We start from the raw sequence: 18,062 nt of genomic DNA, 5'->3' as shown, positions 1-18,062 counted from the left end.
AGATATTTCACAAGAAATCACATCTCTAACTTATAGTATTATAACAAAGATATTTCACAAGAAATCACATCGGTAACTTATAGTATTATAACAAAGATATTTCACAAGAAATCACATCGGTAACTTATAGTATTATAACAAAGATATTTCACAAGAAATCACATCTCTAACTTATAGTATTAACAGATGTGATTTCTTGTGAAATATCTTTGTTATAATACTATAAGTTACAGATGTGATTTCTTGTGAAATATCTTTGTTAGTTTTCACTTTCCATTGTAAACTTGATTTAAATTTTGATATATTTTCCTTATTGGACGAACGTGATACTGTGCAGTAAGTAACCATATGGTATATTATTTGATACAATTTTACTCTCTTAAATATTGCGACTTAAAAAAAAACATCATCAACACAGAAGCTGAATTCTTTCTTCAGAGGAAGGATGTTAGTTGATATTCTGTTAATCAACAGAGCTTAAGAAAGAGACCTTTCACGCTGTGTGTAATATAACAATACACCAAGTTTAAATCGACAGTCTATTAAAAGTAAAGTCTCTTGTACTTTTGTCATGTATTGTTCGCAATTTGTAATACTATAAGTTAGTTCTTCTATTAACTGATATAATATTATGATATAATAACTGTGGATATTATTATACACGCTCACATTTTTATTAACCAGAAAGTTTTATGCACCGACAGAAACATAGTCAAGTAAAAGTCATGTAAAAGAGAAGGTGGCAAGAAAAAAATTACTTAGAACCATGTTTGAACGTTAATTAATAAAAGAATCAAATAACAATGTTATTTTGGGGCATAGTAGTTCATTCTGCTTGAAAAAATAAAACGTTCTAGACGACACTGTAATACTGCATCTTTATTAGTCTATTTTCAAGGTATATTCAAGTAAATTACAAGTATTATCGTCTTGGGATAAGGGTGTTCCATATTTTGGTGGTCATTTTGTTTAGGTGCAGTTTGAAGGTCAGAACTTTGCCCTACGATGAAACAGAAATAAAATTTGGATTCAACACCCTAAAGTCATGAGTAAAACAGTACTTAGAAAGTTTAACCATAACAGTACTACGCAAAATTGTATCTCGCCTTGTTTTCTGGCTATTATTTTATTTTCTGCTTTTTAAACGTCATGCTTGACAGATACAGTTTAGCAGACAGAAGAAATGGATTCAGCACTCCCAAATTCTTTAAAACATTCACTCAAAAATACATGAGAGTGTTAGATTTTTCTGAAGATTGGACTAATCTAATATGATAAGATAGTAGTGTTTTTTTATTATAATATTGATTTTAGATGTGGACAGTACTCAGTAAAATTCAAAAGTTAATTAATGAAGGTTCAACTTTAGTGCTGTCTAAGTATATGAAAAACATCTCTTATATAACGGAATTACCCTCGACTTTTCGTTAATTTAAGAAACGTGTTTTTATTGCGAGTTTCTAGCTTGTATCTTCAACGGCCGACTGTACAGTGAAGAAATCTAATTCAGTGTTTCGTGAAATGTTTTTGAATACTGTTGATAAAGCAATGGCATATGCATTAAGCGCCATCTATTGTTAAATACATTAAACTTACAATTTGAGCTTTATGATATTATTTCACTTCGGTTAAAACTAAAGTGAAATTAAATGTTTGTGTTTGTAGTTTTGCAGAAATTTAACGTCACTCACGTATTGCCAGAAAGGATAGTTGTAAGATCAGATAGCCAGTAGAACTCAAAAGCTTACAAATACAATTCGAAATTATATCAAAGTCCAGCCAATTAATTTATGGCGAACTTAGAAATATTCGAATTCAAAATTATATGTACATATATCCACAACAATTAACCAAATTCACTCATAGACGAGTAATATTTAGTGTTTTAATTTCGTAGTATTTGCCAGAAATATCAACTCATTTACAGAATATCAATATAATTTGTTTTTTGAGAATTATAAGTCCTGATAATACTTATCAATGATTTTGACCACAGTCATATTTGCCTTATAGATGTTAGCTTTATGACCCACATCAGATCATCTAATTTTGTATGCTGCTGTGATATATTGAAGTTGTACTCATTCAACATTGTTATCTAATCTGTGTCCATACATTCAAGTCCTTTCAATTTCATAAGCCACTGCAGTAATGCCTTGTCTAATTTGATAGTGATTCTTCTTCAACGGAAATAATAGTGAAAACAGTACAATCAATGCAAGTAATTCTTGTCTAATCGTACAATTAGTGGAGGGTAACATTCAATTTGCACACGTTAAAACGCTCCCTATATCAGCATCCTTCTGGTTCCTTTGTCACTGACATATTCTGTGTTCAGGATGGGCAGAACATCTTATCTCGGATAAACTAATACTGTAACATCAACAAAAGCGTTTGCTTATGAACATTTCTCTGTCTTCAGTTACAGACTTGCTTCTCTATTAGGTTAAAATTCCATTCTCAGGTTCACAGCAGTAGCCAGAAATGTGTGACTAAGTATCAGAATATCATCTAAGCTGCTCCTATTCCTAAACACGTTGATGGTGTTTTACACAGGTAGAATAGTACAACACAAAATTCATACAAATTTATTGACTGGTGATAAAAAGGCTTGGCTTTCTTTTCTTCATCTCATTTCACCTGGTAGTAGTCAAGTGCAGACCTACTGCAACTAGAGGGATCCTTCCAAACATTAACATGTGTGTGTAAGTGGAAATGCATGGTTGCAAGGTACCTCATTCGCATACCTAAAGTACATAAGATTGACATTCATCCATTCTTCCATATTGTGACTATTGTTCGTTGACCAGGCACTTTCAGAACGATATCGGATTCTATTCTTCAGCAAATAGTTACGTCTCTTGCTTTTTAAAGAAATCTGCATGACAAATATCTTTATAGAAGATATGTCTCTTGTGACTTTATGATTCTGATAATATTTTTCTTCCCAGCTGGCTGCCTAGTCCAGCAAACCTAGTGAAGCATATCTGTAAGTTTCGTAGCTCTCTGAGCTGGTCAATACTTAGCTTGTAAGTACAATCTTCAGTCATTGACCTGAGATATACTGTTAACTATATACTTGCAAGTGTATGTATTACAGTTAAAGAAACACTAGCTATGCTGCTTGTTTTAGTTATTTCTTTTTCACCCACCATTTCAATAATCGTCATAGCTCGTAAACTGACAACTGTCTTTACAATTGCAAACAACAACAGGAATATGCCTTGTTCTCAGATATACAACATTTCAATTAGGTTAGTTTTTTCTATACAAAAATCAGTGTGTTTCAGGCATTACTTCTATTACAGTGTCATTGGCGCTACTGCCCGAGACTGTGTTTATAAAAGAGCTATGAAACACCATTTGTGCGCTAGGTGGAATTATAAAATCATCATCTGTATGTATTTGTTTAGCCTTCTGTTCCTCTTCCCACATTGGTCAGTATTTCATGTTTTTTTTACCATAGAGCTGCAGTTCACCTAGTACCCAAGATATACTAGCAGACAACTTCTGTATGATGTATAAGCCTAAAATGTGATCCAGAGGAAGAAAAGCAGATATCTGGATTGTTCATATGCTCCCAAGAAGGACTGTTATTGTAACATTGACCTCCAAACAGATATACCTGGAGGCGAGGGAAAATAGAGAGGTTGAGTAGGAGTTTTATCGCTTGAGTAGAAGTTTTTGGAGTTTCATCACTTTGTTACAGTTCGTGTCACCATGTCCGGTCATGCTCTGTCTAACAACAATAACCCTGAGCATAATTTTCATTGCAAACGGCTTCGTTGTAAGGCTTTCCACAATTCATCTAGTGTGCCAGGATGACGTTTTCCAGCACCAGTCTCAATAGTCTGATTGTAAAAAAATTCACAGGCACTGCATTCAGCTATCTGACTGCTATGTCTTGGAATGGAATAAAACGAATATCTGTTTCATTCTCCAGGTACTTGAGGTATGTAACGGTTGAAAGGGAGGTATGACTGGAACTTTTCTTGGTGATCCTAATCCTGTTGGCCTCGTTTCGGAGATCATTCTTGTTATATTGGCTGGGACACGTAGGTAGTTTTTTCAATGACCGCTGTATTTGAGGATTCTCATCTATTACAAGACACCACAGTTTGCTTATCATGACTGGGATACGTCTTGTTGTAGGTCTCTTTCAGGATGGTCCTGGTGCCCCGAACTTATTAACATTCCTTTGTTTACTAGTGCCATTAAGTACAAGAGGCCCTCCAGTGGCACAGCGGTATGTCTGAGGACTTACACTGATAGAAACCGGGTTTCGATACCCGTGGTGGGCAGAGCACAGATAGCCCATCGTGTAGCTTTGTGCTTAACTACTAACAAACAAGCAAGGGATGTTCACGTCTTGGAAGTAATTCTAAATCCACTACTTGACCACATCTTTATGATCTGAGTGTATGCATATTTTGCTTTGGAAAATGCTATTATATATCCTTCCCAAACAATATAAAAATGCAACTGTGATGCAGTCGTTACACTTTTACTTTATATCGGCTGTGATTGTCACATGACTTGCTGATTTATGTATTTAAAACCGTTTTAGTATGACGTATTCAACCCTCTGTATTAGAGTCAGTCCAACACTAACACTCTATCGTAGTGAATACCGTGCTAGCTCATGCAAGAGTCAATAATGTTGTTTTTCAGGTTTATTAGATTACGATCTCTATATTGGAAAGTATTGAAAAAATATAATTAAACTCGTTGTAAATAACTCGTAGCTTTGTATGTGGAGCCTAAAACTTTCATTTTGTTTGAAATGTTAATATGCAATACAGAAAGCAATATGGGCAACATATCTGTTCTGTTTGTTAAGAAGAGACAAGAGATATATAGCTAAGTAATTGTTGATGCTATACGAACTATTTATTATTTGTTAAGAAGAGTCTAGAGATATATAGCTGAGTAACTGTTGACGCTATACGAACTATTTACTATTTGTTAAGAAGAGACTAGAGATACATAGCTAAGTAATTGTTGACGCTATACGAACTATTTACTATTTGTTAAGAAGAGACTAGAGATATATAGCTAAGTAATTGTTGACGCTATACGAACTATTTACTATTTGTTAAGAAGAGACTAGAGATATATAGCTAAGTAATTGTTGATGCTATACGAACTATTTATTATTTGTTAAGAAGAGTCTAGAGATATATAGCTGAGTAACTGTTGACGCTATACGAACTATTTACTATTTAAATGTGTAGCAAACACAAATACCACATATCTCACTCTCCTGTGATATATATAAATCTGTGCTAATTCAATATTAAGTAATATGTTTTGTAGCAAGACTCGTTCAACGAAACCATACGGTCTTTCGTGGGATAGTTGTAAGGTATACTACATTACCTTCTGTATATGGGACTCCTATACCTGTCACGTGGATTACGGATACTTCTGGATACTCGCGATCCTATTTTATGGTTATTCGGCTACACAGAGAAAGAGAGAATGTGAATGGTGAGAGCAGTTTTCAATTGGACAGTCACATTATAACGCCCCCACGGTTGAAAGGGCGAGCATGTTTGGTGTGACAGGGTTTCGAACCCGCGATCCTCAGATTGCGAGTCGAATGCCTTAACCACCTGGCCATGCCGGGCCTAGAGAATGTGAATGGTGAGAGCAGTTTTCAATTGGACAGTCACGGAGAGAATGAAATTGTTAATCAGATTCGTCTCTGTTTTGAAAGAAGTAAGACTAGCTGTCCTGGTTTAACTTGCTGATTGTGTGTGCATATTTTACTACTTAGCTAGCTAACCAATTTTCAGTTTATTACAAAGTAACATTTATTTTAATCTTCTTTTGCTTGAATACAGTATATTTTATTCCTTTACTTTAATCACGAAGCAATAACTTCCTACCATAAGCAAGACTCCACTTTATTCCAGTTCACCTCCTGATTCCTTTATTAGTAAAGTAGTTTCACCCCCTGTTTTGTCTTTTTTCATTCCTATGGCAAGAAACCTCGCCCTTGCAAATACTAGATACGCTTACTTCTCGATGTTGTGAAGGCCAGGTAATTTTGTTTATCCTTAGAATACCATAACTGTTATCTTTATAAAGTAGTAGTTGGTGTGGAGATCATGAAATGTTTTATTTGGAACGCGAATATTATTATTGTCCTATTGTCTATAATTTTAGACTTAATCTCTAAGCCATTTTAGGCTTTAGAGGTTTTAATTAATCTAGTCTAAATTGATTCTTATGAGAACATAATACTTTAGTAAATGGAGAGCTTTACTCGTCAGCTTTAACGCTAAACGTGTTTATTGATAAATGTTTCTGGAGACGCATTTCATACAAAGATTTTGAGATTGTGGAACGACGCTAATGGATAATGTGGAGATAGTGAGCGTCATCTCGTTCATTCCTTCGTTTGGTTGGTTGGACAGAGCCCGTTGATAGTCACTAATGAAGTCCGCAGTGCCGAGACATAAAAAAAGAGCTTGAATAATTCTAGATATGTTCAATTCAGCTTTCGGGGGCTCGAAACCATAGTTGACTTCTTTTGTGTTAAGAGTTTATTCAGATAGCTATATTTTAAATTAAGTTGACAGATAGAGGTAGATTTCTTTATTTTATTGAAAAATTTCGCTATCTTCTCTTTCGTCTCTGTTTTCTCAGAAGGATTAGTTTGCGTCTAACATAGATTAAAAAACTATCATTATATAAAAATAAAATAAAAAGTCTGAAGCCTTAATATTTTTATCGACAATTTGACTATCTTTTATGTTGCCTTCTTATAACAAAATTATCATCTCGGCTGTCTTGCATATATATTTTTCTTCTAATATGTTTGTTTGATCTTTAGCGCAAAGCTACACAATTGGCTATCTGCGCTCTGTTCACCGCGGGGACTCGAACTCCGAATCCTTGCTTTGTAAATCCATAACCTCATCACTAGTTTTCTTTTAAAATTCCATATTCTTAGCTAAAAACTTGCACCTTTCCAATTTTCCTATATTCTTCGAGAAATAATTAAAAGGGCTGTGGAGTAAATTAAATACTATCATTTAAAAACAATCAAAAGGTGTTTTTATCAACAACTCTGAGTATTTTTTAGTTGTACTTTCATAAGCAAAATAAAATAATTCGGGAGTAATTAAAAAACATTATTTCAGGAAAATTCCAAAAAATCAAGCCTTATGATATTTAATTATTTGAGTGTTTTCACTTTTTTGACTTTCTTATGTAGCTTTCTGGTCAGATTGCGGGCAAATAGTGCTTAAATTCGGGGTTCGATACTTGCGGTGGGCATAGCTCAGATAACTCATTGAGTAGCTTTGCGAGTAAAAACAAAGAAACAAACACAAATACGTGTAGAGTACAATACTTACCTCTGGTGCAAATGAAGAAAACAGAAAAAAACACTATTTCATGAAAAGCCCAAATTCTATACTTTTTGTATCTGCTATTACATAATTCACTATTTTTATTCTTACTTTTCTTTTGCCATAAAATGTATTAAAACTACAACGAAAAAGAGAAAAGTGAAACATTATTTATTTAAAACTCCTAAGGCTTAACTTCCATTATGCACAATAAGAATAATTTAACACTTCGTCTTAAGTTTGATTTTATAGCAAAGTACATATGTGAGAAACAACAAGTTATCGTTCTGCAACAACAATTATATTCTTACTGAAGGTAAACTGAAGGTAGATTATACAAAACGTGTAATCCCATTGCACAATATGGGCATATAAAGTAACCCTCAAGACGAACTTCTAATAAAAAACCTAATACAAATTTGGTCAGTTATGTTCGATTATATATTATACAATTAGTTCATTTTATACATAATATAATTCAAATAAATGAAGAAGATATCAAACCACATCTATTCATAAAACATTCTAGGTTATATACTCAAACTACCTTCAGCAGAAACTGTGGTTTTAAATAAGATATGCTAATTAAACTTTATTAAAAAAATGTTCCAGGTTCTTTACTACTATTGGGACATCTTCCTTTATCATTCACCGTGATTACTCTAATGGTCACGATTACTTAATATTGCATAACACTGAACTTTTCATTGTAAAACATTCTGTGAAGGACGGTTAGGCCATTTATAGACCATTAATTTGACAAACTTTCTAAAGACTTCCTACAGTATGCTCACACTGGCTTCCAAACCACATTTAGAAGAATTTTGGCACAAAATTCCTTTGGAGTTGCACTGGGATACTTGGAGGGATGGAACTGCTATGATTACACTTCTTTAGCCATGAATCTTACGAAAACAACTGTTGATCATGAGATTTGTCTAGAAGCTTATGAGTCTTTTTCAGATTCAAGTCCTTATTTAATATTTTTTATGATACCAGGAGGAATAAGCATTCTTTTTTATATTGGAGGGTCGAAGGGTTCTCATTCATAACCACAGCCTTCACTTTATATTTGAGAGAAATACACCAGATTGCATTTGAGCGTAATTTTGGAACTCATTGCTATCCTCAATATTCTGCTTTGCGGGTTTTTCTGCTTCCATTATGAACAATATAAGTCGCCTTTCTCGAAATTTTGTGTTCTTTGACTTTATACCATTTAGGCTTTACCCTGTTAAATGGCAGGGTTTGCAATAGTACCGGCGGTACCAGGTTGCCGGTACCGGTACTCGAGAATCTCTAATCATGTGAATTGAGAAGTTAAAAATTCAGCTGTTCTTCCCAGTGGGAAAATTTTTCACATCAAGCCAAATTTTCAATTATCTGTAAGCCCGCGTGGTATGACGATTATGGCAATTAATCAGTTGAAATCTAGGCTTTTTATTGGTTATAAAATTAATGGGAATCAGCCTCAAAACAGTCTATTAGCAAATTGTAAATTAGAGCATGTCAGAAGTAGGCGTGGAAAGTGGTTTCTGAATTTTCATTGATTACTCTTTAGCCCCATAAGATTGAAGAATATAAAAATATAGCTTCAGAACATCGATGACAAAATTATAGAGATTATTTTACGTTATATTTCGTAGTTTTCTAGGGGGTCCTGGAGTGGATAAAAAAAAATCCAGAAGAGGAGACTGCTCAAGAACAAATATCCAAATTCTCACACTTAGGGAATTTGAGGTTGTTCTTAAATATTTTTTATAGAATTAAAAACTTAAACTTACATGTTATTAAAATTTAATTTATTATCTATGGTTTGATGTCAAGTTTGTTCGTATACCATGAAATAATTAAGTAGTTTAATTAAATTTTGAATGTAAATCACTAAAACATCATGACATGCGCTGTTTGACCTGCCGGCATGCTAAGGGTTAATCAGGCACGCACCTACCTAACGTATAATTAGTCACATAGGCCCATTCACGTTCTCTTCCAGAGAGTGAGAGTCACCAGTTTCCTATATTTCATGCTATTGCCGATTTTCACGGTGAGGTTCGCTAATCGACTGAAGTATGAACTCAAAACTACCACATCAAACATTTATAATTCTGTGAAAAGCAAAACTGAAATACCAGTGGAAGCGTTCGGTCAACACTCTGAAGATGGGACATGTGATAACAGATATTATTCTCAATATGTGATATACTATAAACCAGTACCGGTACCGCCAAGCAATTTGTACATACAAATATTATGTGTGTACACTTTATTCAAATTAATTTGTTATGAATGAAAATAAGCTTTATCAATATTTTAATAGTTTGTTGGGTGGCTTAAGCTGTGCATCTATGATATATGATAAAGTTGTTTTTATGGCAAAGAGAGGCTGTGGTAACAATGGCCGATATATTTTGACGTTACGGATAACATTCGTTTCCTGTCTTCATGTCTGGGTCTGTAGTAAATAGGACTCCCTGGGGAATATAATAATTGGTTCCTTCTTTTGTTAGTGATCATAATTTTATTTTATTCAAGTAATTAACGAAATTTGTGCTTTTATAACAATATAATTTTGTTTTAAACAATACACAAGTGCTAGATAAATGTACATACCCTAAGCTGGTGATAAGGCTTAACAATTATGATATTGAAGCAAATACTTCAACAAATAGAAAATAATTAAATATGAGTAAAAAAATCAAGAACCTATGGTCGAAAAATAGAATTTAAGTTTAAACATATGCAAAAATGAAATAAAATATCAGACAATGATTTGAAGAATACTGACGTGTATGATCAAGATTCAAACTATGAAAATGAACTTGAAGGTGATGAATCGTGGCATACTCTGAGAAATAAAATGCTAAAGGTTTGGAATTTTCCACCTATTCCAGCAAGTAACAAATCACTAAAGAACATGCAGGCAATTAATAATAAAACAAATAATGATCTGAAAACTACAGACCTTCCTTCAGGATCTGAGGAAGGAATTTCAATAAGCTTCAATGATTTACAGATATGCAAGAAAATTAAAAAATGATTTCCATATGACGAAATTATAAACGTTAAAAAGACCTTCAGTGTTTGGGAACTAATGACCAAAATACTTATCAAAAGCTACTTTAAACATGGCCCTGTGAAATATTTAACGGAGTCAAGCTGACTGTGAGATTTCCTTATTGTACTTGGTAACATAAAATTAGATTAAACAAAAGAAAAGTTAGGCACAGAATTACAAGTGCATAGTATAAAAAAATAACAATTAGGAGATCACAAAAGTACATTTCATCAGTTAATGTACCCCTTGCTGATGAAGATGATGCCCCCATGTTCATAAAAATATTGTAACCTTTAGATTTCACTTAACTGTCTCAGTTCTTATTTTAAATAAGTTGAATTTTAATATTTTGATATCTTAGATTCTTCAATTAATTTAATATTGAGTTTAAATGATTTGTAATATTTTATTATTGGGGAATATTTTGTGTGGAAGAGGTCATATTACCTAACATACCGTTCAACAAGGAAAAATAAACACCTCCTCCATTCCTCAGAGAGAGAAGGGGAGATTTTTATTCCTCGTGTGTTCAGTGGAGAGAATCAGACACTGATAACTTCAGTTATAAAATTATATTGTTGAGAAACAGAGACCTTGAAAATGAAGTCAAGAACATTTGTTTCTCTCTTCTGAACAAACACTGACATAAACAACGATTGAATAAACTCTCCAGCTCTCTCCGACGTCCGCATGCTAATCACATATAATCTTAGTCTTATTAGTGCTCACTCAGACGCGAAGACGTAAACGAGAGTTACTTGAAACATCGACATGAATTAAGAAACTTCGTCATATACATCTTAATGGTTATGTTTTAAAATCGTTATTCATATAATCTAGATGCTCCAGTTCTGAAGAATTATCTAGGTCTGTATCGAATAGTTTTGTTAAAATCCTTTTTTCTACTTTTTCATTAATCGAGACATCGTCTAATTTGTACATAACTTCATCATTTTTAACGTGAGCTATTAAATCGTTAAATTCAGAAGGATTTTAAACTAAATGGAACAATACTTACATCAAAGTAAAACAGTACACAAACGTATAACAACAAATTCTAACGACAAACTTGTATAGTAAGACATAAAATGACTATTAATAAACAATACCGCCGTCAGTCACTGATAAATTTATTTGATTAAAATAATCCACAAATGCGTTCTGTAATGTACTGCACGTTGTTGTTACCTTGATTTTTCTATACTCCTTACGCATTGAACTTAGACATTTCTTGGTTACCTTTTAATTTTGAAATACTTGCTACTTATTTATCACGTTCTAAAGAGCTAAGATATGTGTGTGTATGATTTTAATAAACTATTTAATTTGACGCCTTTCTATTTTTAAACCTATGAACTGACTTATGAAAAAATTAATGCAAAATGATAACCACATTTTATATTAAACTTTAAAAGTATATATACATATTATCTGAACCATGTCATTTCATTATGTCCGTGACCAACAATTGCCTTCTTAATAATCACCCTTCAAAACCGTTTATTTAAATGATTATAGCGATTATTCAAAATAAGTTTATATATAATCGATTTTTGCGAAATAATAAAATTTATTCAGTGTGTCGGTGACAAACTTCTGAAATGATCACAGACGAGCCCTATTCTCTTAGTTTCAGGAAGAAATTAAAAGTCTTTGAAATACGCCAGTTCCTCCTCTTCTATTTTAGTCTTAACATTTTTCAATTTCTTGTCTGGAAACCGGTCAAAATAACGAGTATCGCCACTGTGACTAACGCTTGGAACGATAGGAGGCTGTGGAAAGCACACACAGATAGATTAGTTATATGTTATGAAAACTGTATGACAATGTATGCCTATAATTTAAATCGAGTATGTAAAAAGTAGAAAATTAAGAGAACGCCGTTACAGTCATATAATGGACTAGTAATTAATTATTTAGCATCAACCATTGTTTGGTTATATCAAATCTGTTTTATTTTAGCGAATACATGTAGTTACTAATAGACCATATAAGAAATGATATTGAAAAATATTTATTGGAATAAATCAACAAAATGTTGTGAGTAGAAATTGCAAGTTTATTTATTCTTTGAAAATAATATATTTATAATTTATCAAGACTAGCCCTAATCGAATATATATGAACTGAGAATCGCCGTATATAAAAAAAAAATAGTAATTTTTCCACTTCAAAGCATACTTAGTTCCGTCGTGTTGCATCGCGTGATGAGAGCCGATAAAGCAGCTGTTAATACGAACGGGTTTGTTACATGATAGAGTTAGTATTTGTTTGATTTTTGGTACTTAACCTGACCAGAAACTGATTAATTGAAATTAATGTAACGGCGATCAGACTCAAATATTTTTTCGGAATGAAATAAGATATCGGTAAGTGTATCAATACAATATTTATTCTAACGGAAAGAAAGCAAGCAGTAGCAGTACAGGGGTTATTAGGAAAATACATTTATGAAAACAATATGTAGCTGTAATTCTGAGAGGCCTGTTTAATTAACTATTTGAAAACTTCACACGAAGAAAAAATTTTGAACCAAACAGAAGAAACAAAATATATTTACATTGTATAAAACAAAGAGTTCAGCTCCAAGATTCATAATTTGTTCGGCGTATTAGGATAAAAAACATTTCTATATATACAAACACACACATCTTGATTTATATCATTAACACTATTATCATACTTAAAAAAACAATACTTTGACAACGTTTTCTTATTTGTAACTATAACCTAAAGTTTACTGTTATTTTATTACTACTTTAATTCCCTCGGGAGTTCTTTTGCTGGTGTACTTCTTTGTGTTTCTGTTAATTTTTCCTACTTAGTATGAGCAACCTGAGAATTTTGGCTAAGATAATTTTTTTCAAAGTTGCTAATCTAAATATCTATATCGCAGCGTAAACTAATTCAAGTTCACCAGCTTCATCTTCGATCTTCAAATTCACTAATATCAATTTAAAATAACTTTAATGTTTGTTGTCTTAAGTAGGAGTACACGTATTTGCCTATGAAAAAGTGATTATTATTTTACGTGTAAAATAATTATCTTCATTTGTGTTAGGTGAAGCTGAGGTACAGCAGAAGGTTTTCAAATATTTAATTGTTTAAACCATTAAATAAATGTTGGTACTTAAGTTTCAGAAGAACTAACACTTACAGTTCTCATAGTAAATACTTTAACTAACGGCTAGTTATAAATTGCTGACATTTAAATTCAACCGTACTGAACAGCAAGCTTTCAAGATTCTTCTTTAAAAGTCCTGCTAGAGTTAATTTCGAATCTTTAGCTATAAATGCATTATCCGGAACACCGATAAGAGCGCGAGAACGTTTGAAAACAGAAAAAAAGGTGGATGTTGATAGTTATCGAAGAGAAAAACGGAATTTCCTTGGTCTCGCTTTAATGAATTAAATTTTTTTTTTGTTAAGCGCAAAGTTAAAAACACTGGGCTATCCTTATTCTGCCACAGCGGGTATCGAAACTGTATTTTTACCATGAAAAGCCTTCAGACTTACTCCTAAGCCACCGGGGGATATATTTAATATCCATCACATTAAAGACTATTAATGCAGACAAATGACATTTTGTACAATTTACCTAGTTCAAGATTAGATGTTCAGTTAAAATTAAATACCATATTTTTATTTAAAGTAAAGTATTTAGCTAATAACATAAAAATTAATGAGCTGCATAATTGTATGTTTTAATTTAGATTTACAAAGAAACTAAACTAAGCCTATTACGTTAGATAAAATTCAAAATGACTTTCTGTAAAAATAGTATGAAATAAGTAAACGTCAAGTTTAACTATGGATCTTGAAAAGACCTACATAGGTAAAAAAATAATAGTGTCTTTACTCTAGATAATATTCAACACGACCTTCCGTAAAAATACTTTAAATAAACGTCAAGCATAACTATAAGACTTGAAATGTCCCAGTGGGTCGGTGGTAAGTTTGCCGACTTACAATACTAAAATCTAGGGTTTGATTCACAGAGGTTGTGTTTTGTTAAATATCTCAGGATAACAGTTATATTACTGCCTGACATGGTCTGATAGTTAGGGCGCTCAACTCGCAATCTGCAGGTTGGGAGTTCTAATCCTGTTACCAAACATACTCGCCCTTTCAGCCATGGAAAGGTTATAATGTGACGGTGAATCCCACTTTTCGTATGTATAAGAGTAGCCCAAGAGTTTAGGGTGGGTAATGTAGGCTAGCTGCCTTCCCTCTAATCTATCACTCCTAAATTAGGGACATATAGTAAAGATAGTCCTTGAGTAGTTAAGCGCGAAATTCAAAAACAAACAAACATATATATTTTAATTGTAAAGGTAAAATGTAAATACAATTAATTGTTCATCTGTTAAAATAACTTTGGCTGATGAAATACAAAAGTATATTTTTTGTTCAAAATTTAGTATTTGTTACTTATAGTTTTAGAAGTTAATTTATGGTTTTTCCAGTTACATAATATAAATTCATAATATTTGCTAGAGTTATTACCGTATTACGTATCACAAAACAACCAACTCGACAAAAACTCGGATTATTTCAAAAACGTTATTCAGCTTTTAAGCTACTGAAGAGATAAAGTCCCACTTTTCAGCTCCACCACTTCTGAAGATCTTTATTCCGACGGTGTACTTTTGTTTGAAAGATATTACTGAAGGCGTTAAGAGGTTCTCAAAGTGTGGTCCCCAGGCTGGTACAAAATGCAAGTCACTGATTAGTTCTTTTGCGGTGGAAAGCGGGTGGGGTAGGACCGTTAGATGGTCCTAAGAACCACTAGGTTACTAACATAAATTATATCGCACGTTTACCCAGCTGATTTAAATATTGAAATATTTATACAACGTTTATTTTCCAACTAGATTTTCTGGATTTTGTAAAATCGTAGACCAAAGGTTGGATAATTACATTGTTTGGTATTAAAACTAACCTTCTCAGCTATTGCAAACTGAACAGTTAATTATTTCAATATTTATCTCCACACAAGCAATTGCCCTATTTGCTACTTTCTGAATTATTTCAACCATTTGTTTTCAATATGCTGTGGGATAAAATTCAAATGTCTCGGATAAATACTGTATTTTTACTTAATGTAAAAATTGCTTAACGAATAACACAGAATTAATGGGTTACAAAATCACATGTTTTAATTTTGACTTAGAAGGAAGTTTAAACTAATCATGAGAGTATTAATTAGCGGGCATTATAACTAGTTCGAAAGTGTTGGGTTAACAGTTTTGGTTATACAGTACACTAAGGAAGTATTACCAGCAAGTGTTGTTGATGTTTCCAGAACTTTAAAGTAAAATGTTTTACACGTAACACTGTTGCTAGCTCAGCTACACATAGTGGACTGAACGAATGATATCATAGACAGAATTAGATATGTTTTTATCACACACCAATAGAACATCACATGGTAAATTTGGTTAGGATTTACATCTTCCAGTAATTATAATATAGGTCTATAACTGGGGACAAATATGTTTTATAAAACAAAATTCATATTTATATTATGACGCATCTACATATTTGTTAATAGAGATTTAATTCAACAATATTTATTGAAAACTATTCGCTGAATAACTCAGAAAATAACTTTAAACTTTTTTATATTTTTCGTACCTTTAGTCGCTTGTTTATCACATCTTCCCAGGTGATTCCCTTAAACCACCTGTGTCTTGTAACGTCTTCAGCTCCATTCTGAGAAAAGTTCGTAAAGGTGAGAAAGGTTAAAAAATAACTATGAATTAAATCATGAATTTTTCTTCACAAGCCTCTTTATTGGTCAATAACTAACGTAAGGAGGTTGTGTGAATATTAACAAACAACTAATGTCTGCAAGATGGAAATGTCCTTAGTTCATAACTTATATACTTTGTCATAAGTAATATTTAATAGCTATATTTTCAAGGGACAAGGAAAAAAATGTTAAAATTATCAAGAAAAACGAACAGTGTATTTTTCAATGAACTGATTTTAAAAATGAAATTAAGCATTAGTTGATGCCTTGCATTTATCTGGATTTGATGTTATCTTTCATTGGCGTGGTTTTCGTATATAGCCTTTAATATTTTGAAATATGATATAAGGTAAAGAATCATCCAGAAAGTGACAAAAAACAAAAGCTTAAAAGAAACTTCGTAATATAATCCAATCATTCCACCAGTTCCTGAAATATTTTATCTTAGTTAACTAAAAAAAAGTTTGAAAAAAAAATAAAAACGTAAGTGTTTAGAGGAATGAAAAGCTATGGAGGTTTTCTCTTTTAATTCCCTCTTATTAGCTTCCTGAAGCAAAGTGTTAGTGAAAATCATTCATGAGATTATTATTTATTCATACAAATGTTTAAGAAAATTATAAACAAAATTATTAAATTGTACATGCATGTGGTCATTTGAGTCTTAATTTGAAATGTTACTATAAAAGATAACTACTTACAAACTACAATATAAAAAGCTTTACGAACAACACAAAAATACTTTCCTGCAAATATTGTACAATAAACTTGAAATGTTTTTTATTTATTTATTTTTAAAATTGTTAGCTGGTGATCATTTCTTTTTATGTTGGCGTTTTTCAATCAATTATAAATTATTTCTACATTTTAAAATTAACAATGCACTTATACTGTGTGGAAAATTTTGTTACACTACTGATTAGTATGATTTTAAATCTTATCATAAACATGTTTTTTTATAAACAAGATTACGACACTTATGATAAACAACATTGTTTGTTGACAAAAAGGGGACATGGATAAACGTTTCGGAATTCTATCAGATTCCATCTTCAGTATCTAAAGCAGAATAAATGAATTACAAGATGGAATCTGATAAAACACTTACGTTTTTAATTTTGTTTCAAAATGTTTTATTTAGTTAACTAAGATAAAATATTTCAGGAGCTGGTGAAATGATTGGATTATATTACGAAGTTTCTGTTAAGCTTTTGTTATTTGCCACTTTCTGGATGATTCTTTACCTTATATTACATTTCAAAATATTTATAATCAAACTTGTTTTTGGTTTGACATAGCACACATGATGCAGAATGTCACAATATGTCTTACCTTCATATTACCTAATCTCTTTGTTCGATCCTGAACCAGGAACTTTTTAATTAAATCCCTGTAAGAAGAGAGATTAATATATTGGTAAATTACCCCATTGTGAAAGAATGAGGGTCATACAAAAATTTATACAATTAACAATGCCTTACATCTTCCGCTACAACACGTGTATATTTTTCGTATAATTATCAACTATGAAACACACTATAAATAAATACGCAAAACATTTTGTAAATGTAAATTAAGTAAAGAAAGCATATAAACAAATATCTAAAATATTTCTGAGATATCTAAATAATACTAATTTTAAATAACGAAACATATAAAAATACACCGAAAAATTCGCAAGAAACATCTTTACTTCTAAATACATAAATTCGCAAATAAAAGAAAACGGATTTTAACACTTGTGACAAACAAACGGATGTGTTAACTTGTGACAAACAATCTGTAAAGCCTAACATCAATAAAGTAAAACAACAGCAGAAATATTTGCTTACTTCGCAACTGGGTCAATATGTCGCGGCCATTCAATCTTGCCGGCCAAGATCTTCTCGTA

General features: G+C 32.1%; 1 protein-coding gene across 1 annotated transcript in view; it reads right to left on the bottom strand.

Moving 5' to 3' along the window:
- Window positions 1–18,062, bottom strand: part of LOC106462606 (protein kinase DC2-like) — a gene marked incomplete at its 5' end in the record, with an annotated part of 62,208 nt that overhangs the window by 32,916 nt on the left and 11,230 nt on the right. The window contains 2 exons of the mRNA XM_022389922.1: window positions 16,057–16,134; window positions 17,504–17,561. Of these exons, the coding sequence (XP_022245630.1) occupies window positions 16,057–16,134; window positions 17,504–17,561 (136 nt within the window). The remainder of the gene's footprint in view (window positions 1–16,056; window positions 16,135–17,503; window positions 17,562–18,062) is intronic.

Source organism: Limulus polyphemus, unplaced genomic scaffold (assembly GCF_000517525.1).
Source record: "Limulus polyphemus unplaced genomic scaffold, Limulus_polyphemus-2.1.2 Scaffold1206, whole genome shotgun sequence".
Lineage (NCBI taxonomy): Eukaryota > Metazoa > Arthropoda > Merostomata > Xiphosura > Limulidae > Limulus > Limulus polyphemus.
This window is presented reverse-complemented; position numbering and strand designations above follow the sequence as displayed.